The 25,448-nt window shown below is 49.8% G+C and overlaps 13 protein-coding genes across 13 annotated transcripts; 5 read left to right on the forward strand and 8 right to left on the reverse strand.

Annotated features, from left to right (window-relative positions):
* Positions 1–253: 253 nt before the first annotated feature.
* An13g03130 (uncharacterized protein) lies at positions 254–1,444 on the forward strand (the record flags this gene model as incomplete). Its single annotated transcript, XM_001396411.3, has 3 exons — positions 254–439; positions 488–622; positions 674–1,444. The coding sequence occupies 3 exons, from the start codon at positions 254–256 to the stop codon at positions 1,442–1,444; spliced, it is 1,092 nt and encodes a 363-aa protein (XP_001396448.3).
* A 1,202-nt stretch (positions 1,445–2,646) lies between these two features.
* Positions 2,647–3,685, forward strand: An13g03140 (uncharacterized protein; the record flags this gene model as incomplete). The annotated part of the gene is made up of 6 exons (XM_001396412.3): positions 2,647–2,939; positions 2,992–3,047; positions 3,100–3,159; positions 3,223–3,294; positions 3,357–3,440; positions 3,513–3,685. 6 exons carry the CDS (start codon positions 2,647–2,649, stop codon positions 3,683–3,685), a joined length of 738 nt encoding a protein of 245 aa, XP_001396449.1.
* A 572-nt stretch (positions 3,686–4,257) lies between these two features.
* Positions 4,258–5,542, reverse strand: An13g03150 (uncharacterized protein; the record flags this gene model as incomplete). Its single annotated transcript, XM_001396413.1, has 3 exons — positions 4,258–4,295; positions 4,345–4,907; positions 4,980–5,542. 3 exons carry the CDS (start codon positions 5,540–5,542, stop codon positions 4,258–4,260), a joined length of 1,164 nt encoding a protein of 387 aa, XP_001396450.1.
* A 700-nt stretch (positions 5,543–6,242) lies between these two features.
* On the reverse strand, positions 6,243–8,068 carry An13g03160 (uncharacterized protein; the record flags this gene model as incomplete). The annotated part of the gene is made up of 2 exons (XM_001396414.3): positions 6,243–7,544; positions 7,595–8,068. The coding sequence occupies 2 exons, from the start codon at positions 8,066–8,068 to the stop codon at positions 6,243–6,245; spliced, it is 1,776 nt and encodes a 591-aa protein (XP_001396451.1).
* A 230-nt stretch (positions 8,069–8,298) lies between these two features.
* On the reverse strand, positions 8,299–9,015 carry An13g03170 (hypothetical protein; the record flags this gene model as incomplete). Its single annotated transcript, XM_059743938.1, has 3 exons — positions 8,299–8,499; positions 8,623–8,713; positions 8,879–9,015. 3 exons carry the CDS (start codon positions 9,013–9,015, stop codon positions 8,299–8,301), a joined length of 429 nt encoding a protein of 142 aa, XP_059602158.1.
* Positions 9,016–10,445: 1,430 nt separating this feature from the next.
* On the forward strand, positions 10,446–12,122 carry An13g03180 (hypothetical protein; the record flags this gene model as incomplete). Its single annotated transcript, XM_059743939.1, has 8 exons — positions 10,446–10,636; positions 10,708–10,882; positions 10,970–11,093; positions 11,377–11,496; positions 11,655–11,744; positions 11,789–11,853; positions 11,896–11,985; positions 12,060–12,122. The coding sequence occupies 8 exons, from the start codon at positions 10,446–10,448 to the stop codon at positions 12,120–12,122; spliced, it is 918 nt and encodes a 305-aa protein (XP_059602159.1).
* A 433-nt stretch (positions 12,123–12,555) lies between these two features.
* An13g03190 (uncharacterized protein) lies at positions 12,556–13,727 on the reverse strand (the record flags this gene model as incomplete). The annotated part of the gene is made up of 4 exons (XM_059743940.1): positions 12,556–12,827; positions 12,876–13,253; positions 13,439–13,581; positions 13,684–13,727. The coding sequence occupies 4 exons, from the start codon at positions 13,725–13,727 to the stop codon at positions 12,556–12,558; spliced, it is 837 nt and encodes a 278-aa protein (XP_059602160.1).
* Positions 13,728–13,840: 113 nt separating this feature from the next.
* Positions 13,841–14,098, reverse strand: An13g03200 (hypothetical protein; the record flags this gene model as incomplete). The annotated part of the gene is made up of 1 exon (XM_059743941.1): positions 13,841–14,098. One exon carries the CDS (start codon positions 14,096–14,098, stop codon positions 13,841–13,843), a length of 258 nt encoding a protein of 85 aa, XP_059602161.1.
* A 522-nt stretch (positions 14,099–14,620) lies between these two features.
* Positions 14,621–15,245, reverse strand: An13g03210 (hypothetical protein; the record flags this gene model as incomplete). The annotated part of the gene is made up of 2 exons (XM_059743942.1): positions 14,621–15,112; positions 15,192–15,245. 2 exons carry the CDS (start codon positions 15,243–15,245, stop codon positions 14,621–14,623), a joined length of 546 nt encoding a protein of 181 aa, XP_059602162.1.
* Positions 15,246–15,731: 486 nt separating this feature from the next.
* Positions 15,732–17,278, forward strand: An13g03220 (uncharacterized protein; the record flags this gene model as incomplete). The annotated part of the gene is made up of 3 exons (XM_001396420.1): positions 15,732–15,846; positions 15,917–16,106; positions 16,168–17,278. 3 exons carry the CDS (start codon positions 15,732–15,734, stop codon positions 17,276–17,278), a joined length of 1,416 nt encoding a protein of 471 aa, XP_001396457.1.
* A 306-nt stretch (positions 17,279–17,584) lies between these two features.
* Positions 17,585–20,769, reverse strand: An13g03230 (uncharacterized protein; the record flags this gene model as incomplete). Its single annotated transcript, XM_059743943.1, has 9 exons — positions 17,585–17,967; positions 18,051–18,135; positions 18,220–18,859; positions 18,932–19,271; positions 19,374–19,606; positions 19,680–19,921; positions 19,997–20,395; positions 20,474–20,649; positions 20,739–20,769. The coding sequence occupies 9 exons, from the start codon at positions 20,767–20,769 to the stop codon at positions 17,585–17,587; spliced, it is 2,529 nt and encodes an 842-aa protein (XP_059602163.1).
* Positions 20,770–21,879: 1,110 nt separating this feature from the next.
* Positions 21,880–23,100, forward strand: An13g03240 (uncharacterized protein; the record flags this gene model as incomplete). The annotated part of the gene is made up of 1 exon (XM_001396422.1): positions 21,880–23,100. The coding sequence occupies one exon, from the start codon at positions 21,880–21,882 to the stop codon at positions 23,098–23,100; it is 1,221 nt and encodes a 406-aa protein (XP_001396459.1).
* A 455-nt stretch (positions 23,101–23,555) lies between these two features.
* On the reverse strand, positions 23,556–25,202 carry An13g03250 (uncharacterized protein; the record flags this gene model as incomplete). Its single annotated transcript, XM_001396423.1, has 3 exons — positions 23,556–24,235; positions 24,298–24,993; positions 25,055–25,202. 3 exons carry the CDS (start codon positions 25,200–25,202, stop codon positions 23,556–23,558), a joined length of 1,524 nt encoding a protein of 507 aa, XP_001396460.1.
* Between the last annotated feature and the right edge of the window lie 246 nt (positions 25,203–25,448).

Genomic DNA, 25,448 nt, shown 5'->3' on the forward strand with positions numbered 1-25,448 from the left:
CGATGACGATTCTCTCGATTCGGAAGACGAGGTATTTTCGCTCTCTGGCCGTAATAGCGATAGTCGGTCTTCATCAGAAGAGAGCGATGACTCAAGCTATGATCCGATAAGTCACATTGGATCGTGGAAGCCGATGCTGGATGTGTTTATTGAACGCTTCGTGGATGCTTTTAGTCCGGTAGTCCAATCCAAGACAGGACAGGCTGGTGCATTACGACGGGCTGCTGAGATACGCATGTTCTCGCCGATTCTCATGGATGCGTTCGAATCCGTCTCCATAGCATACTTTGGGCGGTCCGTTCAGGATAAGAATCTCGAAGCAGCTGGCTTCCGCCTATACCCCCGTGTGCTGCGGAGTTTGCAGCAGGCGTTGCAAGATCCCCAGCGCAGCAAGGCTGAGTCGACTCTAGTGACGGTCACCCTCTTAATGGCTTTTGAGGTATAAGTCTCGATCTTCAATTCTAGGAAACGTTCTGACTGCTTGTAGAGTGTGGAACGAACTACACAAGTGTCGCTGATTGCTCATGTCCACGGTGCACTGCGACTGATTGAGCATCGAGGACCAGAGAATCACATACATGGTGTGGAGCATTTGCTGTATACCGAGCTGCGTCCTTATTGGGTACGTATCCATTTTAGTTTCCATAAGATCCATTTGCTGAGATAGAAGCAGGTCGCTGCGGCCATTGTCAGTCGAACTCCCTCCGCCCTCGCAAGTGCAGACTGGATCAACCTGCCTTGGTCAGCTAACCCTGACCGAAGAGACATCCTGCATTACTTGCTAGACCTGGCGGTTGAGATTCCTGCTCTGCTTTGGCAATTCGATGACATCGAGGCTACCCTCAAATCGAACATGTACAGTGCACATGAGATTAGCATGAAGCAAGCCTCACTGTGGAGCGGTGTCGCTGACCTAACAAACCGCTTCCGCCAATGGAAAGTTCAATGGGTTGATAACAACCCGGACGGGCCACCCCAAGAAGTGGAAGTCTCACCGGACGACCCATTCCCTCGATTCCATTGCCGGGACTTTCGCACCGGAGGTATAATCACACCTCCAATGTTTGTCTATCGGGACCTCCGGCTCGCACAAACCATGTGTCTTTATTACTCTACGCGATTAATTCTCTCGTCCGCTGACACGCGACCAACGGATCGCGTTGGACCTTTGGAACAATACTCCTTGGGTTGTGGCATCTGCCGCTCCTTGGAATGGTACATAGTCAATGCCCCAGGAAACATGATTAACCGACTTGCGTTTCCGGTCAGGGTGGCCTGGGAGGTGTTCCCGGATGGAGGACCGGAACGGCAGTTCATGTACGAGGTGTTGAAACTGGTTGAGAAGCGACATGCCCTAGGCCTGTGGGGGAGCAACATGTCCGAGATTTCTCCTCGGGCCGGACCCCCACGGAGTCAGTCCCCTGAGATGGCTACAGGAGCATGATGGATGGAAGATCAAGGTCTGTGGGTCGCTGGACGAATCTCACTGTACACATTTCACGGCCTTTTCCTGTCTCCGCGTATGCCGGTGGGTGGGACTTTTGTGGCAGCTGATATATAGCGCAGCTCCATTCAGAGAGTTTGCCATATCGGCTTCGCCTTCCCTGCTGAGAGTACCGTCCTAATTGATCTTAAGGTATCTACGGGAAAGGCTTTCAAACAGCACGCAAGGCTTTCGTCGATGAATGCCGGGTCAATTACCCGTAGGGGATGACTCCATATACGCATGGAGACTTAAGGAACACTGGACTTATTACTGGCTCCATATATGCCTCGGCATACCCTCGGAGTCTGTTCCATATTGATGGTGGAGATATCAAGTCAATAAATACCGGACAGGATTGGAATCATGTCATTGACTTAGGACCGTCAACCAAAATGCTACTAGCTTAGAGCCTAACTAGCACCAAAGCCAAGTCCATTAAAATGGCAGGTCTAGGCCAACCCAGGAAACACTTCCTCGATTGGTCGAGACAATTATTATTGCGTATACCCAGTCCCTGATGGCGGATACTTGTGTAGTAAGCGGCATCTATTTTGCCGGAGTTGACCGGGCCCATAGTAACAGGGGCTCAGGGGTGTGTGGATATCCATCGGATCATGGGTTGATTCCTATAGGGCTGCGGACATGATAGATGGGGATGGGGATGGATGGTCTCGCAACTGGAGTAGGCCCGCGCTAGTTCTCCCGAAGACAGAGAAACGAACGAGGCCCAACGATCGTCAAGTCATCGCTAGAGTGCAAAATGTGCACTGGAAGGTTAACATCCGAGCCCTGACGCGTTCAACCCAGCAGAGTTGAAAAGAAATTGTGGCGAGCACGGTTCAAGGGCGGCATTATTTAACGTTTCAACTTAAAACAAGCTTGACTGTCGACTCCGCTCCCTGGTGGATCCACCATTGCTCCTGAGACAATCTTCGCGCCAGAACGGATTTGAACTCTTCCTGACCCCAAGTTGGAGATGGCCTCCATCAGGCCTCGAGGCCTTTATAATTGGGCCCGCGGCATCTTGGAGACCAAATTGGTTCATCGCTTCATCCTTTCTACACTCATTCATTTTTTTTTTTTTGCATTGTCACTCTTTTCTCTGCGACCGGCTCGCTTCCAATTCTACGTTCTTTAAGAATTCCTTCGTATCGATCAGCATGCGCTACTCCTCCGTCGCCGTCCCTCTGGCCTTTGCTGCCCGTGCCGCTGCCGTCACCAGTGATGCCTGGGCCTTCGGGAACGGGTTCTACACCGGTCCCCCCACGAACGCGCACATCACCAGGGCCACCTGGTCCTTGGTGCCTCCCGATGTTCCCTCGAACGTCACTGTGAAGAACTCCGACGACGAGGTCTGGGTGTCGCTGTGGATTGGCCTGTCCTCTACTGCGGGTGACTACGACGCCGATCTCTACCAGCCCCTGCTGAACTGGTCTCCCGACAACGAGTCCCAGTACGTTCATCAACTCCTTAGTGACTTAGGAAGACTATGCTAATGATCAAAGGGGATGCCCCGCCCCGGATGACGAGTGGTGTGTCGCTGCGAGCACGTACACTCCTGGTTAGTGAACTAGGTCAAATGTCCCGGTTCCATATACTAATGCTGTGTCTAGACGGCCAGAATGGCCAGGCCTACGTGACTGTCCCCTCGGACACCCAGGTGGACTTTGAGGGTATGTTCAAACACCAGGTCAAACAACAGTGTGAGCCATTGTCCTAACACTGACTACAAACAGTCTACGTCGAAAACAACAAGGTGTACCAGGTCGTCACCATGAACGGCAAGACCGTCTCCAAGGAGAGCGACGGTCCGTTGTTCCCAGTACCATCCTCAACTTGTTTAACATCATACTAACTGCCAATAATCCAGCCCTCGACAACCCCCTCCTCTACCTCTACTCCGGAGACGAGTGCTACACCGGCTCCGGTGACTGCGGTACTCTCCAATCCTACAGTACGGCTACTTCTCTCACCCCCTGCACCCTTCTACATCAGCGGATACCTGACCTAATATGGAATTAAATAGGCTGGAACAACATCACCATCCACCTCAGCGCTGCCGACGAGAACTTCGGTGACACTCTCTCCCTGTATAGCGGCTCTGCCTCTAACGGCCTCACCACCTCCGACAAGGGCAAGACCTGGCACACCGATGCTATCAAGATCTCCAAGGACACTTTTGCCAATGTTGAGGCTTAAACTGTGGGGTTTTTTCTTTGAGATATATTGAAGCTGGTTGAGATGTACGTAATTGGGTAATTTGTGGCTGCTAGTCAGTTGCATTTCATTCTATTCTCTTCTTCCTCATGGGAAGGATGTATAAAATATAAGATCTAGTTACACATGTAACATCGACATCATCTTGGTTTCAGATGTAATAAACTGACAACAAAAATCTGATATTCTATAAGCTACTAGTATATATCAATCAGCCTTCCTGGCTAGGGAGATTTTCGTCAGGGTGCCGGAATACACGGCATCTTCGGGTTTCTCTTTGCCGTTTGCCGGTCGGGTAGTTTGGGGAATTTCCCGGAGGTATGGTGTAAACAATCGTGACGTGGACATTGTGCGCATAGTATAGTCTACGACTTAGCTGAGGTGTGGACACATGATAGGAAATAAGTTGGGAAGTAAGGAAATGTATGTAGGTAGATTGATATTGTCTATCATAATGCCGCTTTATAGTAGTCCTATGGGCAACAGCACTCAAATGTTGGATCTTTGATCCTGGTATGTACATTATTCTCACTTCGCTGATATGTCTCTGTCAATCAATACTCAAGAGTCTGCTTGATCGCATCGTATATCCCTGGATATCGTTAGCATATTTCAGGCGTGTATAGGATAGATATACGTACTCGCAACATCCGGAATCACAAACTTCTCATACATCAGTCCGGTATGCGTACTCCATCCCGCGACTCTCTTGACCGGTGCCTCTAGACGCAAGAACGCTCCATCTTGTATGGTAGCAGCCACCTCGGCGCCGACTCCGTAGTTGATCATGCTCTCATGGACGACGATCGCCCGTCCCGTCTTCTTCACACTATCCAATACCGTAGGTCTGTCCCACGGGTAGATCGTGCGCAGATCGATCAGCTCGATACTCGCCCCGAATGCCCTCTCGGCTGCTTCGATGGCCGCGGAGCAGAGGTATAGTGGCTGTCCGTACGAGACTATCGTCAGGTCGTTCCCTGGCTTAATAACCTCCGCCGTGTTCAATGGGATGGTGTAGTACTCGCTCGGGACGTGTTCTACCGCGGCACGATAGAGGATTTTCGGTTCCATGAAGATGACGGGATTCTGAGACTCAAAGATCGAGGACAAGAGCAGGCCTTTAGCTTGGGATGGGGAGCGAGGCATGACGACTTGTACGCCAGGAACATGTGCGAACAGTGCTTCTGGTGATTGGGAGTGGTACCTAGTTTGTAGTCCACAGCGTTAGCCATCTTCTTCCCCTACTCAGCAAACAGGAACATGGTATGCCACCCACAAAGCACCATGTCCGACCGCACCACACGGCATCCGCACCACCATCCCCCCAATATCCACACCGGTTGCTCCCTCCCGGAACCGGAATTTCGCCGCCTCGTTCACGATCTGATCGAACGCTGGGAACACGTAGTCTGCGAATTGAATCTCCGCAACAGGCTTCATTCCCTGGGCCGCTGCACCGATTGCAAAGCCGACGATCCCTTGCTCTGTTAGGGGTGTGTTGAAGACCCGTTCAGAACCGAATTCGGTTTGTAGATCCATCGAGCAGCGGAAGACGCCGCCAAAAGCGACATCTTCGCCGAAGAGCATCACCTTGTTGGAGGTGGAGAGGGCGGTGCGTAATGCGGAGTTGATGGCTTGGTAGAAGTTGATGGATTTGGAGGTCGCATTGCTAGGGAGGTCTGGGTGGTTTGAGAGGCTGGAGGCCGTGTGGTGGAGGAGCGGTGTCGATCTGTAGTCGATGGGGAGGTTCAGGCGTGAGGAAGGGGATGGTGCGGAGGTGGAGTAGCCCCGGTAGGAGGGCCGGGGTATTGGTAGTTTGGGAAGACGGAGTGAAGGCATCGTGGAGGACTCTGAAGGGATTCGGAGGCTCAGCTAGTAGAATGAGAACGCCTGGAGGACGAGGGAGGTACGGGGAAATCCTCCCTCCCCCTTGGTTTATCAATGAAGGCATCTTGCTTCATGCGGGGAATGCGCCCCGATCCCCGTGGATAACCGGGGTTGGCGGCCTGGGTGCCTTGGTGCCTGTGTGCCTACCGGGGAGGCTGAGTCAGCTTGATCCGATTCAGGACTAGCACGATTAGTTGCCTAACTGGGACAGCCAGGTGAATTTATACTCTCGTTCTGCATAAGACTTACCAACTTTCCTCCCTCTCATGCGTGCTTCATTTTCATCACGTTTAGCGCTTTTCATCCCACTCTTGATATCCCCTTAGCTAATGTTCTGCCATCCACACGGACCGCTCGCCAGATGCCAGCAGCTGACCGTCAACATTTGGAAGGCCGACATTGACAATTCCGACTCTGCTGTGAGTGTCCCAGGCGCAGCGGTATCCACTTCATCATTATAGGGATAAAGAAGACTCATTCTATGTGTCCTCTTAGATGGGTCTTCTGTCCTACACCCATCGATAAACACGTGAACATTTGCAATAAGCCAGTAATGCATCCAATGACATTTTGGAATGAGGGTATCATATGTACAGGTTGAGACAGATATATACAAACGGAGCGGCCTGCCACATCCGATCCGCAAAAGACCTCAAACGGAACCATCGCTGTCGCTGAAGGCAACCAATTGGTACTCGCTGGACCGTGAGCGACACCGACGGAAATAACGGCCCCAGCCGCAGCACGTATAGAGACCAACAAACAAACCAACTCCACTGATGACAAATGCCATGACAATAACCCAGTACTGAGGGTTCATGACCTGCTCAAAGCTCCCACCTTGCTCTCGCTGGAGTAGCTCGGTGGCGCCTAGAACATTCCCATCCGAATCCAGCGCTGCCAGTCGGAACAAAGGAAGCTCAAGACCCTCGGGAATCTCTATCTCCGTCTCGAAGCCATCTTTCTGGAATTGGGACACAACACGAAACGTATTGTCATTCAAGTCATCTGAGTCCCAAACATCCAGTCTCCACGCAACAACCTCTGTTGCGCCGTTCCAGCTCACATACACGTGATTTCCTAATACTTCGGCGTCGGGGACCGTCTGCGGTCGGCCAACCCAGGTGCCCTTGAAGGCACGGTAAGATACTACTCTGCCAAACCCAAAGAAGGCAGAGGCACCGAAATGAGTGTTGCATAGCAATTGCCCGTCGGCACTAAACTCGCTGAAAGCTGCGCTGTGGCCCCACTCGACGAGAACTCGGCCACTATCGTCCAGAACTTGGACGTTTCCCTGGGACAAGGACCGCATTTGCTGAGGATGATAGTACTCAGCGCGCAATGACGCTTGGCGAGCGGTAACGTCAAGATCGATAACCACTCCACGACTTTCGTTATCCGGATCATCGTTTGAATGTGATGCATTGTCAAAAAGAGTCAAGGTATTGTTGGCGTGCCACCGTGCATCATGCTGCCAGGCGAAATTGGTGGCCTGCCCATCTGAAAGATCGTGGAACTCATTCAACTTGCCGCCCAGGGTCCATAACACTTCACCAGTGTCCTTGTCTATGCAGCTCACGGTATGGGTATGGCGTGCGGAAACAATATAGTTCCCATTGTCATCCTTGTCCACACTGTTGATGTGGTAGAAGTCAAACGCATACCCGCGCACTCTTCCCGACTTGCCTAAGTGTTCGTACGTGCTGTTAATGGAATAATGCTTTGACGCGCGCCATTCGAAGATCAGCTCGCCCGTAGCGATATCAATTTCCTGGAAGACGCCATCATATACCCAGCCCAGTTCGGGGCCTCCAACGGGAGTGAGGTCGGCCGGCACTGGATCGTATATCGTAACGAGAGCCGTTCCTTCGGGGGTGATGGTAAATTCGTGGAGATCACCACCATAATTCCCTACTGGGGAAATCACATATCGCTGGGTATATGTCGAATCCAGCTGTCTAGATCAGCACGCTACACCATACGACAGGGTTGTGTACCACCTACCATATACCATGCCCCATAGCCCCGACCTTCAGTTTCACCACCTTCCCAGTATGTCAGATAGTCTGTGTCCTGATATCGCTGGACCTTGAAGTCCTGAGTCACGTCCCAGTTGTATTTCATCCACACCAGCTCCCCCTTGGAATCAAGGATCATAGGCCCCGGCTGGGCCACTGAGTCACCCCTAGGGGCTAGAAAGGTATATCGCGAGTCGCAGCCCGACTCCCATTCCGAGATCTGTACCGCGGGAGATTCATAATCGAAGGAAACATAACTTTTCGACGGACCGAAACCGTACAGGCCCAGGTCATACCAACTCAGATCCGCGCGAAGCCTTAGTCGATTCAGCTGGGGAACGGCGAAGGTGTAGAAGAGATAGGAGAGACTGATTATGGCGCCAACCGTAACGACATGGAGGGCGGAGAGCCTTGAACGCAGGCGATTGGCGCGAGAGAGGGCAGAAGTCCACGAGGACATTGGATCATCGCGGATGGACAGAGCGACGAGAGCTGTCCAGGGGAGGGAGGAAAGGAGACAAAGTTTCGGATCTGGGGTAAGGCGGAACAAAAGGAACTATCTGGGAAGATAGTCTTCTCGGGAGCGACGGCAGGGCGGAGAGTCGGCACTCATCATATCATCGAATTTTGCCTCGAGGCAGGCGGAGCACCAGCGAGAATAAGAATGTCGCATACGGTCGGGTTAGTCGTTCAGGAGAGGGTGGCTCCAACAGCTTCAACCCCCGAAACGGATACCAAAGCGCCCCATCCACGCGGCGTCGAAGCGATCCATCGAAACCGATATCCATTCGCGGCGGAGACCAACGACGACGCGAACGAGTCGCAGTTGGCCGTGATTGGCCTCGATGGGAGTTCTCCAGCACCGCCAAGCAAGCCACCGTGGATCCGGACCTGAAGCTGGATCCACTGTAGAGGTTATCACTTATCCTTGTCTGTGAATTCTTCGCCTTCGCACCATTGGGGGCTTTGGGACGGTCGCTGGCAATTATCTTTTCCCCGCTTGAGTGGCGGCACCAGCCCCAGCGCTGCGAGATACTTCAATCTGTTGTTCTTGGCACAACCGCGCACGATTGTTTTATTTCCGAGATACAATTGGCCACGGTGCCTGGACTTGGTACGGAGGTTGCCCGCGTGAGGCCAAGACAACGCTTCGGCCGTGACATTTGGGAAAAGCAAGGAAACTCAAAAGTGTCTTTATCCGGGGCAATAATCTGATCTGTGGCGGATGCTATCCTGCGAATGGCCTGCTTGAGTTGTGATGACGGTCGACTGAGCGATAAGTGCCACCGCTGACAGCCACTCGGACCCGCTCGCTTCGTCATCTACCGCACTATGCGTGAAGTTTACCGTTTTCCAAGGCGGATTGGTTAGCGCCCAGTTGGCCAGGATCAATGACCACCGCGCCATTACAGAATGCATAAATTATTCCATGCGTGACACTCGATGCCTGGCTCTTATCTGAGGACGCGCACTACCACCTCAGGTGAAACAGGAGAGAACTGGACGATCACTGGCGGACTATTGATTGAGGCAACTTGAACTCCTTGCCATGCGCGTGAAACCGATTCGGCCTACCCGCTAGTCTACACTGGTTAATGATTGGCCCCTAGATTGACTGTGGGGCAGCACGCGTGATGAGGCCTCGGCAAGACGGCTTGTCCCCAATCAGATAGGGTCAGCACTTTATCGCGAATGAACGCAGAGCATCCAAATTGACGATGGTGAAGCCTGGAAGCCGTTCGTTATGGGCGGATCCTTCTGGAAGGACGTCCAATCCTCGTGGAAGCGGAGTGAGCCAACAGTCGGACAACGGAGCGCAATGATGTTTGTGGCTGCTCCGAGAATCCGGAGAAATAGTTCCTTGACTTGGAAGCTACTTTGTATAGTGTGCAAACGCGATCTGATCCTTCGTTTATCATGGCGCCCAGCTAGCAGCAGGTACACTGGCGAATGATATTATTCCAGTGCTCAACACCAAGACACCGCTCAGAGGCTAGCGATAGCAGACATGGGGTACAGGCGGGGACAAAGCCAAAGACGAGACCCAAGCACCAACAGTCAATTCCGTTTCGGCATTGATGCCATACCGGCTTCTGACCAAGTATCAACAGTGCTTTAGAGCCAACAAATCAGCATAAGGGGCTCGTTAGGCAGAAGAGATAATAATCCGGTATATCCGGAATCAAGCACAACTAGCATGGCCACTTGCACTGCCAAGATGACGCCATCGCACGAACTCAACACAGCATTTCGTGTGCAACGCATCTTCTAATTGCTTCTGAGCTTAATCTGGCCCTGGCAGCAATCGCACCCTGCTACAATGTATGATGTGTCTGAACTGCACCGTCAAATATGACTGGGTCTAATGTCAATTTGGTAATCTGCCCCGAACCCGAGAACCCGAGGTGGTTCGACCGGTGGCATGCGTGCTGTCTTCTGGTCCTGATCTGGCAATTATTTGCGATCTGTTCCTGGGGATCCCAGTACAATTTTCTCTAGGCTACTAAGGATGCTCTAACCAGTTTACAGAGCCCGAGGAATCCATCTGTCCGTTGTCGGCCGGGCTTGGCGCTTATGCTCATAGAGCGGGCCGAAGCGTGGGGGACAGAAATGCGCGCCCTGAGCGATCCGGGATGCTCCGTTAACAATTCTAGCTATTACTGAAGGCTATTTGAAAGCTATCCAGAAGCAGAGGTGCTCATCGATGGCTAACGCATACTCTCCCCGATTGCGCCGTTCTTAGATGGCCGTAATCGATGCTCATTTGATCTAATTTGCTATGCTCGTGGCAAATTTCGCAGCCCCATACTAACGAGGGAACCGGTATACATCAGGCAATGGTCCTTCGAACAGTTCTCTGTCATGAGCTTCGGTCATCCTGCGCATGTCAATATGTGCTGACTGGCTCGCTAGGAACATTGTTGAATTTCTCTGACCTCGTAGGACTCGTTGACAGAGTGCTCACATTACCGTGTAAACAGCATCTGCCAAGACCAGAATTATCCTATGTTGTGCAGCTCTTCGAACAGTATGCAGTGCTCAATGTACTGCTTGGCGCTAACCCACGAAATCAAAACTAGCGTCTAGGCGCTGACTCAGGCAGTGGAGACTTTACTGGACTAGGGAACCGTACCCGGATAGTGTGTTGGTAAAAGTAGACTTGGATTGCGTGTTATCTTTGGCCATCATGACTTATCTGGCCACTTTGGACGCAGTACGCATGGAAACCATGCTTGCCAAGATGCCAATGCAGTTGCAAAAGTGTATTGTGCCTGTTGGTCGCGTGCCATAGGGGCCGAGGTTATCCCGGAAAAATTATTGTGGGGTGCATATGCAACGGTGAGTAGAGAGCATGCAATAGGTAGAGATTTACACTCCATCTCTCTACTATGTACAGATACAGAAGTATCTAGATACGATTTATCTCGTACCCGTTCTTCCTTCCTTCTTTGGCCCAGGTGGATACTATTCCAAGTTATCTCCTGGTTACTAATTGTGGATGCGACCCCGCTAGTTGTAAGCGCTATGAGTGCCCATCCCTCTTGGCAATAAAAGCCCTTCTTAGATCAATATTTGCTAGCCGAATTCATTGCCTTATTTCAACACGTATACCGTTGGAAACAGAAGTGAGAGGATTCGTTCCCCTCAAAGTGTAAGCGTTTATACTGATAGCTGCGGTACCTTTCAGCAGATGCTGCTCTGAGTGATGCGTACCCACACCTCAAACAAGATGGTTCAATATTTCCAAGGATTGTTGTTCTGGCAAAGACTATGTTCACTTAGGCGATGATGCTGTTTTGGATAGAGGTTTCATAGAACAACAATGGGGCTGCATTGCTTATAAACCCGCTGCTCTTACCGACCATAAAGCGAGCAACTTTAAAGACAGTATAACTCGGTTCTTCGGATTGTAGTGAAATGCCGACAGTAACAAGGAATATTCTGACGTAGAATTTTACTCTCCGACCAGATTGATTGTATGTCCAGGCGGCGATGGGAGCACTAAGTAATATCCCAATCCAGTAGATGGCGCTGATGGATCCCAGACGCGCCTTTTGGACGGTTCATGGATGTCGGTCGGACATCCAACGATTGTGGACCGTTGATTAACGATCCATCATCTCCATTTGCCGATGGTAATTGATCATTGCTTAGCACTTAAGTCTGCAGAACGAAGTAGGATGGCTGAATCCTTACAGAACAGATACAGGCCAACGACACAGGAGTTGGCCTTCCACAAATGATGTGTCTTCTCAAGAGAGACATTAAGAGTTTGATATTCTACAGGAACATCATCTGGTAGGGAGTGGAACTCATTGTACATCTTCCCTCGGCGGCTACGGCGGAGGCGCTCCAGAAACCAGGAATCTACAGACGGTGAGTTGGGATTAATATGCTGTTTAGTTTGAGTACTATCGAAGAGGTCCGGGCTTCGGTGTTGTATATTAGAGGATGGGAGTAATATGATGACCAGTGCGGATTTGAGGATTGATTCCGGGCACTGTTCTTGGTAGACCGCAAAGATTTATTGAGCCCTTAGCACGTGGCTTTAGTGCGATGATAGTATGGTGCTGTTGTATGACAAAGGGTCTTCTAAGGGGATGCGCTACAATCTCGGATAGTCAAATTTGTTAGTTGCATCGACGTCAGTGCTGGGATTGTTGACATGGGTTTATGATGAATGTGAATCTTTCTATGTACTGCTTGTATCAATTTACCATCATCACTCATATTTAAATATGGATAAATTGGGGATAGTGGGGTCTCTTGTACCTACTTAGGTTGGTACTCGAAAAAGCGTACGCATGCTTACTGCACGGTGTTGGATAAGCTAATTGAAAGATATTATGGATATGACAGCACAAGCTTAGAGAATAACTAGTATCCACAGAGTCAACCCACACATCGACACTAAGTGAAGCTATTTCCAACGGCGAGTATAGTGATTCAATCATCATCCAGAGCAGACGCTGCCAGCCTATCCGCCTCCTGGTTAAATTCTCTCGGAACCTGCCAGAACTGGACAGGGACCTGCTCATTTTCAAGAGATTCGACAAGAGAATCAATCTTCTTAAAGTGCTCTTGATTGGCGACGGGCAAGCCCTTCGCGGTAGTCCAATCATTGGCTTTCCATTTGAAGATCCATTCGGTCATTCCGCGCACCACATACTCCGAGTCTGACTTGATCACCACGGTGTGAAGCCTTTCTTCTCCATCTCCTGTCATTTCGGATAATCCATCCCAGCACTTTTGCATGACGTACGCACCAAGCAGAGCCCTCTCGCAGGCCGCGAGTTCGGCGACCTGGCTTGTTTGCTTGAGATTGGGGGGAAGACTGGCACTTCCGTTTAAGGGATGGTCGTGGCCGTGGTAGACCCCAGTTGACGCCCGGGCTCCGTATCTGCCATTATTGCGGCACGCTCCATCTATGGCAATCACGATACAGCCCAGGTGACGCGTGTGGCGTTTGCAGTGGGGGCATTTTCTTTCCGAGCCTGGGCAAGCGAGAAAGACCATGTTGTGTGCTGGAACCTCGATGTCGCTCAAAGTGAAGTGTTTTGGGTATAGCTCGTCCGGGTTAAATCGGCGGCTTGGGACGGAGCCTGCCTGTGCCGGCTTTGGGGGAGATGAAGTGGAGGTTCCATCTGTTTCGCGACTAGACAGAGAGCTGCGACAATCACTGTGCTTTTCCTCCGTGTGGAGGCTCTCGGGCGTGCCCTGGTTGAAGGTTGAATCGGTCAGTTACACTGCTACCGGATTGCATATGAGGAAGTCGCTCTGAGGAGTGCTAGGTAACTCCGATCAGTCCATCTAAGAGGCTCGTACTCACCTGGCGAGACTTGGGCTGCCTCTTCTTCCGGTAGCGTCTCTGCATCTTTGAAAGAGAGATATGTGGAATGAATTAATCCCCGAATGTCATGAGCATTGGAGGGAAATTGCTCCTGCTCCGTGGGGAAAAGCGGGAGAGCGTCGCTACTTGATGAATCGTAAAGACAAAGAAGGCTTTCAATTCACTTGGTTATATCACGTGTAGACGACCACTCCACATAGTCAGCGACGTTGATTCAATGTGACTAGCAGTGGTAAGCCACCCTTATAGGGGTTGGCGTAATCTCCATTACTGGCAGTTTATGTCAGATGCTTCAGATGATGTTTAAGCAAGACCCGGAGTCATCTTCGAGGCATCCAAATTTTCCAGGTATATAATCACCTCATTCTGCTATTCGGTTACTCACACTGATGAAGGAAGCACATACTCGTCCATTGTCGAGTGTCCGTTTGAAAAGGAAGGTGAATAGCTGCCTCGAACGGAAACTTGAAAGTGGGAAATAATGCAACTGCCAGCCAAATGCACCAACATATCGGCGTCCTTCGCTTGACCATAGTCAGAGACTGGGGCCTGCGGCTTAGATGATGCTCGATTATAGTATACTGCTGGCTTTTCCGATAAGAGTCTGACTGCGGCGATGCGGGTGCCCTTCGGCTCCATTTTTGATGCTGACTTGGTTACTAACCTTCAACTTGATGACGATCAGGGTCCCGTAATTCTCCGAAGAGCCCACTTATAAAGGATGGGAGAGTGCGACGGTCTTATTGCTATACTGCTGATCAAGTCGGGTTGACAAATGCATAGCAAGGGAAGTAAATCAATTCCGAAGGCGGAAGGTATGTCGAAGGAAGGGCAAGCCCCTTGCATGTTTAATCCCAACACGAAACCAGGGCCCTGATCGTCATAGACATCATTCATTTAGCTGTTAATCCTGGCATGCGGAATGCAAAAGCCGTCATCGCTCATTAATCTCCTCCACGGTCGGCCTGGTGTACAAAGGCGGGGATGGTCGCAAGGTGACTGTCTCGTCCGGGTGATCAACCATCGGGTTCGCCCTTCTCGATATGTATATTTTCAGTACTTACAAGCTGGACAGCAGTTACTACGAGAAACGAATTTCATCTGCAGAATGGCTCAGATTCGTGCATCATCACCAATGATTCGCTTGATTAGAAGCTGAGCTCAAACTGGTTCGAATGACTCGTCGCCAACCTCAAGGAATCGGCCACTGTATAAAGCCACCCAGTAATAAGATGGAACAAGGCTGGGGGATATAACGTCATACTGCAGGACCCGATCAAGCCCTACATCGGAATCTGCGTGCAACAAATTCAGCCAAGGGGTGATCGGTCCTCCCGAGGCTCCCTTGCGCACATTCTCTAGTATTCGGTGACAATGGTACCTTGAGATCGGACGAAACTTCGGGATCATCGGTTTTGAGGGGTGTCCTTGTATGTTGGGGATAAGCACCGCTTGCCCATCCTGACTTGTGTTGATGGTGAGAGACACGCCAGCGCAATTTAACCAGAGTATTGCTCCCGATACAAGATACACCCTTTCGTCACACCAGTGGGTAATTATTCTGCCTTGATCCGTCGGACAAGACATTGAAGAAAGAGGACCAGATATAGATCGGCTATGCCTGAACCAACAATGCCAGTGCCCATAATGGCACTGAAACGGAGGAGCAAAAGTTAAAATTGGGTGGCCAACGTAACTTCAACGCCCGGCTATGCCAGGAACAAACTCAGACCTTTAATGGAGCTGAAGGTTGAGGGAGTGGCAGAGAAAGGATACTAGACCTCATCAGCCCATAACACGTACCTGTGTCGACGAGTACGAAGAATTGCGTAAAAAAGGAAAGAGAGCGTCGCTACAAGGCACAATGTATTTGTCATTGGTGCCTTTCAGGGACATCTAGTAGAGGATGACACCATCTATATCATGAGATGCGCCAACAATAGTTTCCTCCGGCATGCTGACGGCGGGGAGATAAGCTTCCGATCATTAGCTTTGCGCGCCACGTCAGCTTGAACCAGGGTACCTGGCTTGGTTTGCTCTAGTTTCGAAATAGCCCTATGCTAAGACCTGTTGGGTTACAGGCGCCAAAGGATTATCGCAATTAGTCACTTGGAAGGACTACCAGCCTCACCGGATTCCTAATGCGCTACTGTGTTTCTACTTAAAGAGCCACCCCGGCCTTAGGTAGCCTTGAATCGCTCAGGATTCAATTCTCCTTCTTCCACCGCTATTCTTCAATTGTGGCCAGCGCAAGCTAGCCACGAGTCGATCAATGGGTCATCCGGAAGCGACCGAGACCCCTGGTCAGTGCATTACTAATGCAAGTGAGGGGCTTCTCCAGCTCGATGAGAAGGAAGATCCCAGACAATGGCCAAAAGCCAGAAAGTGTAAGAAATGCTCCTATTTGGTCTGTGACAGTGGGATCATGGAGTTAATCAACATCCAACGATGATTTAGGGGTGTGTACGGTGATCGTGGCGGTGATGACGGGAGTAATCGCCTTTTGTTCGAGTATTTACACCGCTGGAACCAGCCTCATCACTGCCACATATGGCTGTTCACGCACCGTTGCCACTCTTGGAGTGACGACATTTCTGTTGGGATTTGCATCAGGGCCCCTCATCTTCGCTCCTCTGTCTGAAGTCTAGTCAGTCTGTCGAATCTCTCTGTCCCTTGGCTGCTGGCTCATGCGTCTAGGGTTGATGTAGCGGCCGCAACCACATTTTCCGGGTTACTCTAGGACTGTTTGTTCTCTTCCAGATCGGCTGTGCGTTGGCACCAAATATCTCATCGCTCATCATTTTTCGATTCTTCGCCGGATTTTTCGGTTCTCCGTCGGTCACCAACTCGGGCGGGTCTATCACAGATCTCTGGCCGCAAAGCGAACGGTCTGTTCCCTTGGCTTTGTTTTCCGCAGGAAGCTTCCTTGGACCCGTCTTCGCGCCAGTTGCTGGCGGGTTCATTTCCGAGTATCTCTCCTGGAGATGGAACTTTTGGGTGGTCCTCATCGTCAGTGGCGTAGTTTATGCGGCATGCGTGCTCTTCCTCCCAGAAACATACGCCCCCAAACTCCTACGAGATAAGGCTCGTCGCCAGGGCATCGTCCAGACCGGTCCCTCTCTCAACTCACAACTTATGACCTCTTTAACCCGTCCTTGGCTGATGCTATTTGCGGAGCCCATCCTCTTTCTACTATCCCTCTATATGGCATTCATTTATGGGATCCTATACCTGGACTTCACAGCCTATCCGATCGTATATGAACAGTCCCGTGACTGGACCCCCGGTATCGCCGGGCTTTCCTTTCTAGGCATGGGCACAGGTATGGGAATAGCCACAATCGCCTCACCATACGTGAACAAGATTCACGCGACATATGTCACCAAACTTGGCCCCGAGCCAGAAGCTCGACTCCCCCACATTATCATCTTGGCCTGGCTGATCCCCGCCAGCTTATTCTGGTTTGGTTGGACCGCGATGCCCCCGATACACTGGATCGTGGGCATTGTATCAGGGGCACCGTTCGGCTTCAGTCTCATTCTACTCTTTCTCGCCATCACTTCATATCTCACGGATTGTTACGGACCATATGGCGCAAGTGCGCTTGCGGCCAATGCAGTCTTCCGTTCGGTTTTTGGAGCAGTCTTCCCACTGTTTGGCCCATATCTGTATGACGGCTTGGGGGTACCCTGGGGCTCTAGCTTGTTAGGATTCTTTGCCCTGGCGTTTGCTCCCCTTCCGTGGGTGTTTTATCACTTTGGGCCGAGAATTCGCTTGAGAAGCAAGTATCATATGATGATGAAGTCTCAGGGCTTATAGAGACTGATCTCAACCTGACGTGGATAAATAGTTATGATTAATTTTGTTCCTGCTGCAAAGGAAAAGTAATTGGAAACATGAGACTCCGAAACTGTCCAGCCGGAAACTGGTCTCAGAATCTCCTCTCTACATCAAGACATGAATATAGTACCCTGCACCGCGTCGCATACCCAGTGCAATACACTCTAGCTCTACTCAAAGAATATCGTAGATGCAGTAGGTACATACGTGTGGCTATTGCCCAAGCTACTTCAAGAATTGTGCAAGTTTTATATAAGCATTACTATCTGGCCCTCGCGAATCCAACTACCCAAATGTCCTCCGCCATCCGTGTTGAAAAAGAGCCAAAGGTTCAAGACCAGCAAATTGCTCGAACCCAGCCTCTGCAAATGACAGGTTATACCAATCATAGTCCTGAGGTACATTGACATTAATCCCACTAATCAATGGATCAATCGCGTTTGCTTCTGCTTCATTTGCGGCTGTTTCAGAATTATTGTTGTTGTTAACATTATTAGCCAAGCAGGAGCTATGTTGAGCTACCGCCGATGATGGTCCGTCCTCTGCAGTGTCATTCAGCATACTAGCAATGGGGCCTGGATTTTCACTTGAGGGCTCCATGACTTGAGAGTATCCTGCGGCGGACGTCTGGGGATTTTCGCTTTCACGGCTGGGTGTTGGGAGATGAGCTGAATAGATGCACATTAGTAATTCAACGGTGTTTCCTCTCCATAAAGGAAGTTGTAAGGGATACCTGGTTCAGTTGACGTACAATCTTGAAGATTCGTCGGTTGATGTAGATTTTGTGTTGAATGCTTCTGAGATTCTCCCTGCAGTGCAGTCTGCAGTAATTCCCACTATAAACCAATAGTCAAACCCTTGTACAATGCCAGACCCATCCAAAGCATCAGCGGCATGAGAAAATACCAGAGAAGACTTACCGGACGTTGCAACGCCCTCCAATAAACTCTATGACGATCAATTAGATGCAATATTGATTTCACGGTGCTTAATCTGCAGCCCTGACCATATCCATTCTTTTCCTCATTCCCATTCCCACTGGTTTCGACGCCGAATCCATTCACATTCACTCGATTTCTTCTGTTCGGGCATGAAATCTCCATGAGAAGAAGAACGATGCCCACGACAAACGCCGCATAGCCGACGAGAGGAGGTAAGAATGAAACATGACGCTGACCCGAGAGATACGGTTCTAATAGGCGACATAGTAGATCAGCGTGCTTTGCAACAGTTGTTGCGCTTTGCCTCCGGTCGGCTGCGTCTATTGTTTCCGAGCTGTTTTCATTTTCGATGCCCGAAAATAAGGGCACGATCATTGAATGGATACTGATTTGGCACTGGTGATAGAGAGTATCGTGCACGAGCAATAAGACTTGGTCCTGGGGTATTGAAGTCTGGTGATGGTTACCCTCGTCATTAGAAACTGAATAAGAGTTCCTGTAATGGTCTGCAGCGTCGTAAAATGAGGTTGCTAATTGAGACAATTTCCGACCAGACTCGAACCTTTCTGAGAGTAAAGAGCCGGTCTTATTGTCTTTGCACAGTAGTTGTACCTTTGCCCTGGCAAGTAATGTCATTATCAGCTGCTGTTTGCCATGTCTCTAGGGAAGCAAAATAGTTCTCCTGACCTACCAGACACCCACCATTTTCATCAAGTTCGCTGGGACTGATCCCGAGTTTGCTGCCGGTGTCAGAGCGCGAGAAGTCCAGTTTTCATCCATCGTTTCGCCAGGCATTATTTTGTACCCTGATGGTGTGGATCGAATTTCCCCGGGAAGCGGCAGCATGGCGACTTCCTGCCAGGAGGATTTGATATATGGCTCGGGCTCCATGACGATGCATGTCGACGTCCAGCAGGCCCAGAAACATCGCCGAGCCAGCTCCGATTCAAGGCTCATGTCATGATCAAGACCAACGATACCATTCGAATTATTGGTATACCCGAGAAGATGGCAGGCACGATAGGCTAATGCTGTTAAAATCTGTTAAAGCTTGCATTTCCCATAAAGTACACATTACCAACGATGTGTGTGTGTTATTATTTAATGGCTGTTAGTGACGGATGGAAACTTACCAAGACAAAGATTGCCCCGATAAGGCTGTCCAATAGCGAACCAATAGTGTTGAAGACACTCAAGTGCTTGAATGACCATGAGAGACGGACTGTCTGCGGCAGCAACAATGGCTTCCTTTTCAGCAGCTTTCGCCCATGGAAGACCAGAAGAGTGATATATACTCAGGACTTTTAACTCAGCATGTTCTCCAATGAGGTCTTTTCCATTATCGGAATCGAAGGGTTGAAGAAATCTGGACATAGTTGTTAAGCAAAGGATATTCTCCAGCAGAAAGCAATGGTAGCATGGACCGCAGGAGAACCCACAGTGTTGCCAATGCCAATAAGGCTCTAAGAAGCGCGCCATGAAGCTTTTGCTCCAGATATTGTTGAAATAAAACAGACTTGTGGAATAGTAGAGGTGCATTATATATGCGCGTGAAGTAGAGTTCCAGGAGAGAGAGACCAAGGGCAGTGGGAGGTAGAGGTGGCTGGTCTTGATCAGGGGTATGTACTGAGTCTGTTGCTTTTTCGGATGAGCACATCGTTCGTAGCTGATTTGGATAGGACTATGAAGATATCAAATTGGGAATCAGCCCAGAGTCGCTATAGTATCAAGCCCCACGCGTCAACTTAGCGCGTACATCGAGCAATACGGGCGTTCCTGTAGCTAACACTACGGAAGCGTCATGCACTGCGGTGTCGCTGCGAGGATGCGATATCCCTTCAAGACCCTCATCAAAGCCAACGGGGTTCGGGGTCGCGCTTTGGCCTCGGGTGACAATGGTCTGACCCAGCGGCTCAATCCTCGAAGGCGATGTCTGTTGTAATGGCGATGACTGATCGATGTAAGGCTGCTGAAGGGGTCTTCGCCGAGGGCGAGAATGTTCCTGCGGGTGGCTGCGTTCAGTTGCCCTTTCTGGGAGCCGAGCGCGTTGTGAGCGTGGGCGTGGGCCCCGACGGTTCGGGGGCAAAGGATAAGAGCATGTCGCGTCCACCCGTTGGCATCGAGCACACACGGGGCGCTGACGGCCACACTTGAGCTGGGCAGAGTTAATTATCAGGAAAAGAGGCATATCCGAGTACAGAAATAATTAGTGTTGTAATCACCTTCTGCGTACGACATCGCAAACATGCAGTAATGGATGGGCGACTCCCAGCGCTTGCTTGTCTCTGGTCTCTTTCTTGGGTTTTGGAGGGGTCCATAATCGGTCTGCATGAGTAGATTGGAAGTAGGTAATTGGCGCTATTCTGTCGCTGCTTATCGGACCGAATTTTGAAACTCGAAACGAGAGATCTGAAGAGGTCGACGAATACCGAGGCTTCTTTTTGTTTGGTTCGGAGCTGACGTCAAGGATAACGAAATTCGGGCCGAATCACATGTACCTAGGCACTCATCAACCATCAGCCTCCCCATAGTGGGTCATTTCTTGACCCAACTGGCTTCTCCCTAGTACCACATTGAATCAAGCTGGCGGGAATATAAATACTCTGGTAGCCGTCGCTTATTTCGAGACAATTTAAAGCGCGGCATCGCCCCATCTGGTTATCAGGATGACCGCCACTGATTCTTGAGCGAGCGGTGAACTGGTTGGTTCGTCACATACATTGCTAGTATAGACCTCATCTGTTATTGTCGCGAAACCCCTCTGCGCGGCGAAGGGCTGTGGTTGTGGAGCTTTCATTATGATTTGATAGTAGGTGACCAGGTCCCAGAAGCACAGCGAGTTCAAAGATGTCCCGAGTAATGATAATAATAAGAAAAAAAAAAATAAATAAATAAAAAAATAAGTAAGAATAAGAATAAATAAAAAAAATAAATAAAAATAAAAATAAATAAAAATAAATAAGAAAAAATAAAAAAAATAAAAAAAAAAAAAAGGGAGAGAAGAATGCAGTCAAGATTTAGGAACTCTACCATGAATCTGCGGTTGTAGAGGTCCATCCGGTAGGAAGGCTATAGATGCATATTTGAAAATAGAGTTGAGCCGAGGGGTAAGAAGCATAGCATAAACAGCAATTCTTTCCTTGAAACTACAGCCAGGAGCATCTCAAGCAAGCCCCCCTGTACTGGAATTTGATTGGGTATTATCCTGGCAACCCAGATCCATTTTTGGCAACGTACCCCGATTACTGAGTCGGGCCGAATCCAGCTCCCAATGGGCAAAACCCCAAGAAAAGTTCCGTATGGATCGTGAAGTGAGCAATGTGCGACGACTTTCAAGAGGTGTTTACTTGGAGGTATGAGGGGACAGGCAAACTGTCAGGATCAGTAAATGTTATTTACTATTTAGTCAATCATAATTGGTTTGTCATCACAGGTTAAGAATGGCTAGTTCATGAATTCGGCCCGAATAATTCAAGTCAGACCACCCGGCTCACCATTGTCTCTGTATAAAAGAAGACTGCAAACAAATCAAGATGGCCTTGCATCTCCACATCAGAACCACTTCCTGGATCTCCATGTTAAAGTGACCTTCTCGCATCGTCTCAGTCTCTTTCATAGTTATTGACCTACATACCAGCAATGCTTCTTAATCACTTTTTCAAATCCAACGGGTCCTTCAGCTATGAAGCACTCCGGGCCGCTGGCTACAGCAATTACGGTGGTGCAGATCTTGGGGAAGTGATAGCAATATGTTCCAAAATCCGGCCTGGAAATGAAGAAGACTGGGTCCGCGAGTGGCGGAATGCCGCAGAGCGAGCAGTTTCCAACGCAGACCACTCGAAAACAGCCAAAAACAGTGAAAGTGCCTACCATGGATACCTTCGTGCATCAAATTACTTCCGAACGGCGGAATTCTACCGCCGAGAAAATGTCAATGAAGATGAAATATCACAGTCTCTCTTTGAAAGCTCCGAAAGTTCGTTTGTCAAGGCGATGGAGGTTTCGGAGTTTTGCTATGAGCCGATTAGTATTCCTTACGAGGAGACATCTTTACCAGGATATTTTGTACGATTTGACAGGACAGACAAGCCACTACGCACGATTATCTTCAATGGCGGGTTTGACTCAACGGCGAGCGAGGGATGGTTTGCAATTGGGGCAGCGGCTCTGGCTAGGGGGTATAACTTCCTCGCCTTCGATGGTCCCGGACAGGGTGCGGCGATCCGAAGCCAAGGGATGCACTTTCGACACGATTGGGAGAAGGTGCTCACGCCTGTTGTGAACTATGCTATATCTCGCCCAGAAATCAACGCTAATGGCATAGTTCTCTTCGGATGGAGCATGGGTGGGTACTTAGTGGCTAGGGCGGCTACGCAGGAACATCGCGCGGCTGCGATCGTGCTCGATGATGGCGTGTATGATTTTGGTTCTGCATTTCGAAATGCGCAGCCACTTCTCGTCCAGAAGCTCGTGGAGCGGAAATATGACGCTGTGCCCAATTTGCTATTTGAGTTCGTGTCTTCCTTCTCGACGGGGACTCGTTGGGCTTTGCGTAATGGCAAATGGACCTTTGGTGTGGACTCAGCCGCAGAGCTTAGCCGTGCAACCAGCAAATATACGTTGGAAGGGATCAGTCATGATATCGTGACGCCGTGTCTTATTGTTGACGCGGAAAACGACCACTTTCTAAAGGGCCAACCGGAATTGCTGAGAAGGAATTTAAGCTGTGAATGTGAACTTGTTAGTCTGGGGGCTGAAGAGGGCGGAGACACGCATTGCCACCAAGGGGCCTTCTTTCGCCTGCATCAGGTGGTATTTGATTTTTTGGAGTCCCGGCTACATCCGGAAAGGAAAGTCTAGTCTTCCACCCAAGACGTTATATCTTTTGCCTACCTGTTTTTGATTTGTCTGTGCCTCCCCTTAGTTTCCAATTATGAGTAGCATGGCTAATATAGTATGAGCGCTGTCCGAATATAAAATACATTGTTTATAATTATTGTATGACAAAGAAGCTAAATATGCAGTGAAAAATATACACTGAGTAGGCCTTGGAGTAATAGGAAGATTTTATACGTGGGAAAGACTTATAAGAATCCTATGTGCTGAGAAATCCTTATAGGTTTTATGTGAATCAGGCATACATAAAGGTTATGGTTACTTTTTTTCATCCATGGTATGACAACTAGCGAATCTCTGGTGTTGTGTGTAATCTTTTCTTCTTTCAACATTGACGTATCTCAATTGCTTCTTTCATAACTCCATTCTAGACGGTCCTGCCCAAAGAGAGATGGTCATAAACACATGTTAGATAGCCTTCATTTCTTCCCATCCGCGAGACAATCATCATCACCGTGCCGCAGATCCGATCGGTCCCCATCAAAAATAACGGCAATCTCTTCTAGCGTATGACCCTTTGTCTCCGGAAAATAGAAATAAACCGTGGCCAAGATCCCCATAAGGAAGACACAGAACACAATATAATACCTCCATCCCAAATTCTCCATTCCTATCGGGTTGCAGAACGATGCAATGATAAGTGATCCATAAACGGACATCATCTCGACGGCTAGCCCCTTCGAGCGAAGCGAGTAAGGAAAGATTTCTGTGGGGTACCCGAGGAGTAAGGGAGTCCAGGCGATATCGTAGTGGAAGTATACGACGAAGACACAGATTATGACGACGTAGCCTGCGGCTTTGGAGCCAGTCTCGCTGTTGAGGGCCGAACAAATTGCCCATACTATAAAGGAGATGAACATGCCTATGCTGCTCCAGACAAATAACGTGCGGCGACCGAGTCGGTCGACGAGGAAGGCGGCCATTAGTGCGGCGGCGAAGTTGAAGAGTTGGAGGAAGCCGTTGATCAAGGTTTGCGTGTAGGAGGATGTAATACCGACAGAGTCTAGGACCAGGGAGAGATAGTACGAGACTACGGCTATGCCGTTCCATTGTGCGAAGGCGCCGACGCAAATTGCGATCGTGGTTCGTTTGCGGTTGCCTTTGTTTTTGTTGTTAGTATCGGTAGCCGGTCTAAACAAGGGAGAGAATAGGCGAAATTACCTGGTGTTGCTACTAAAGCGGACCATCCCGTGGCTTCGAAGCTCTTCTCGAGTTCGATGGCATGCGAAATCTCGGCCATCTCCACTGAAACAAGTGGTGAAGGCACTTCATCCGGATTCCTTTGGCCCGCGTGGTATATCTTTAGAATATCAGTAGCCTCTTGGATCCGGTTCTGGGCTACCAGCCAGCGAGGGGATTCCGGAACCCAGTAGAGGAAGGCTAGCTGCACCACAGGATACCCTGCTTGCAAGATGGACGGGGTGCGCCAAGACCAACTTCCAGATAGTGATTGTGTGCCAAACGTGCACCATGAGGATAGAATGGCACCTAGGTAGTACATGGTCCAATAAGCCGAAGTATATTTACCACGATGTGTAGGGTATGCCAATTCCGCAATCAGCATCGGGCTTGGCTGGGAGCTGAACATCCCTCCAATTCCAATCAAAATGCGGGCTACTATGAACATAGCCAGATTTACCGACGCACATTGGATAGTTGCGGCAATGCAGATGAGGATAAGTCCGGTAAATAGAATCGGCTTGCGACCATACCAGTCGCAGAGGTTTCCTAGGAATGGAAGCGCGATGACACTGCCGATGGACTGCGCGGCCACTATGGTTCCCAAGAGGCTGCCCGTGGGATTGTTGAAGTATGTCTGCCATTGTTCCAAGGATTGCAGTCCGTTCATCAACGACCCTGTAATATCATGTCTTTAGTCTTTAGAGTCACACAAGTGACTATTGTATACACTCCTCACCATCGTAGCCAAACGTGGAGGACGAGAGCAGCGGTATGAGAAGGACTAGGTTCAGTCGTAGCAAATGCGGTTGCTGAAACCAGTACTTGTCTGTGACTGGGAGTGCCGCTGCAAGCGATCCGCCTACGATATTCGATTCACGTGTCATCGTTCCACTGTGACTGTCTCTGCCCTTCCACTGGAGGACAGGGAAATCCGGGGTAAAATAGCTGTCCAAAATAAGGTTTGGATTTTCCGGGGTCTCCGCATCCCTCTGCCGCTTCTTGTCGCCTGCATCGTGGTATAAAGCCTACCTCGACGATCCCTCGACGCTAATGGTCCAGATGATTTCCCGGGAAAAGTAGGGAAAATTAGAGGAAAAGGAAAGCATGGAACAAGAGAGAAAAGAACACAA

The sequence above is a fragment of the Aspergillus niger genome (genome assembly GCF_000002855.4).
Source record: "Aspergillus niger supercontig An13".
Classification (NCBI taxonomy): Eukaryota; Fungi; Ascomycota; class Eurotiomycetes; order Eurotiales; family Aspergillaceae; genus Aspergillus; species Aspergillus niger.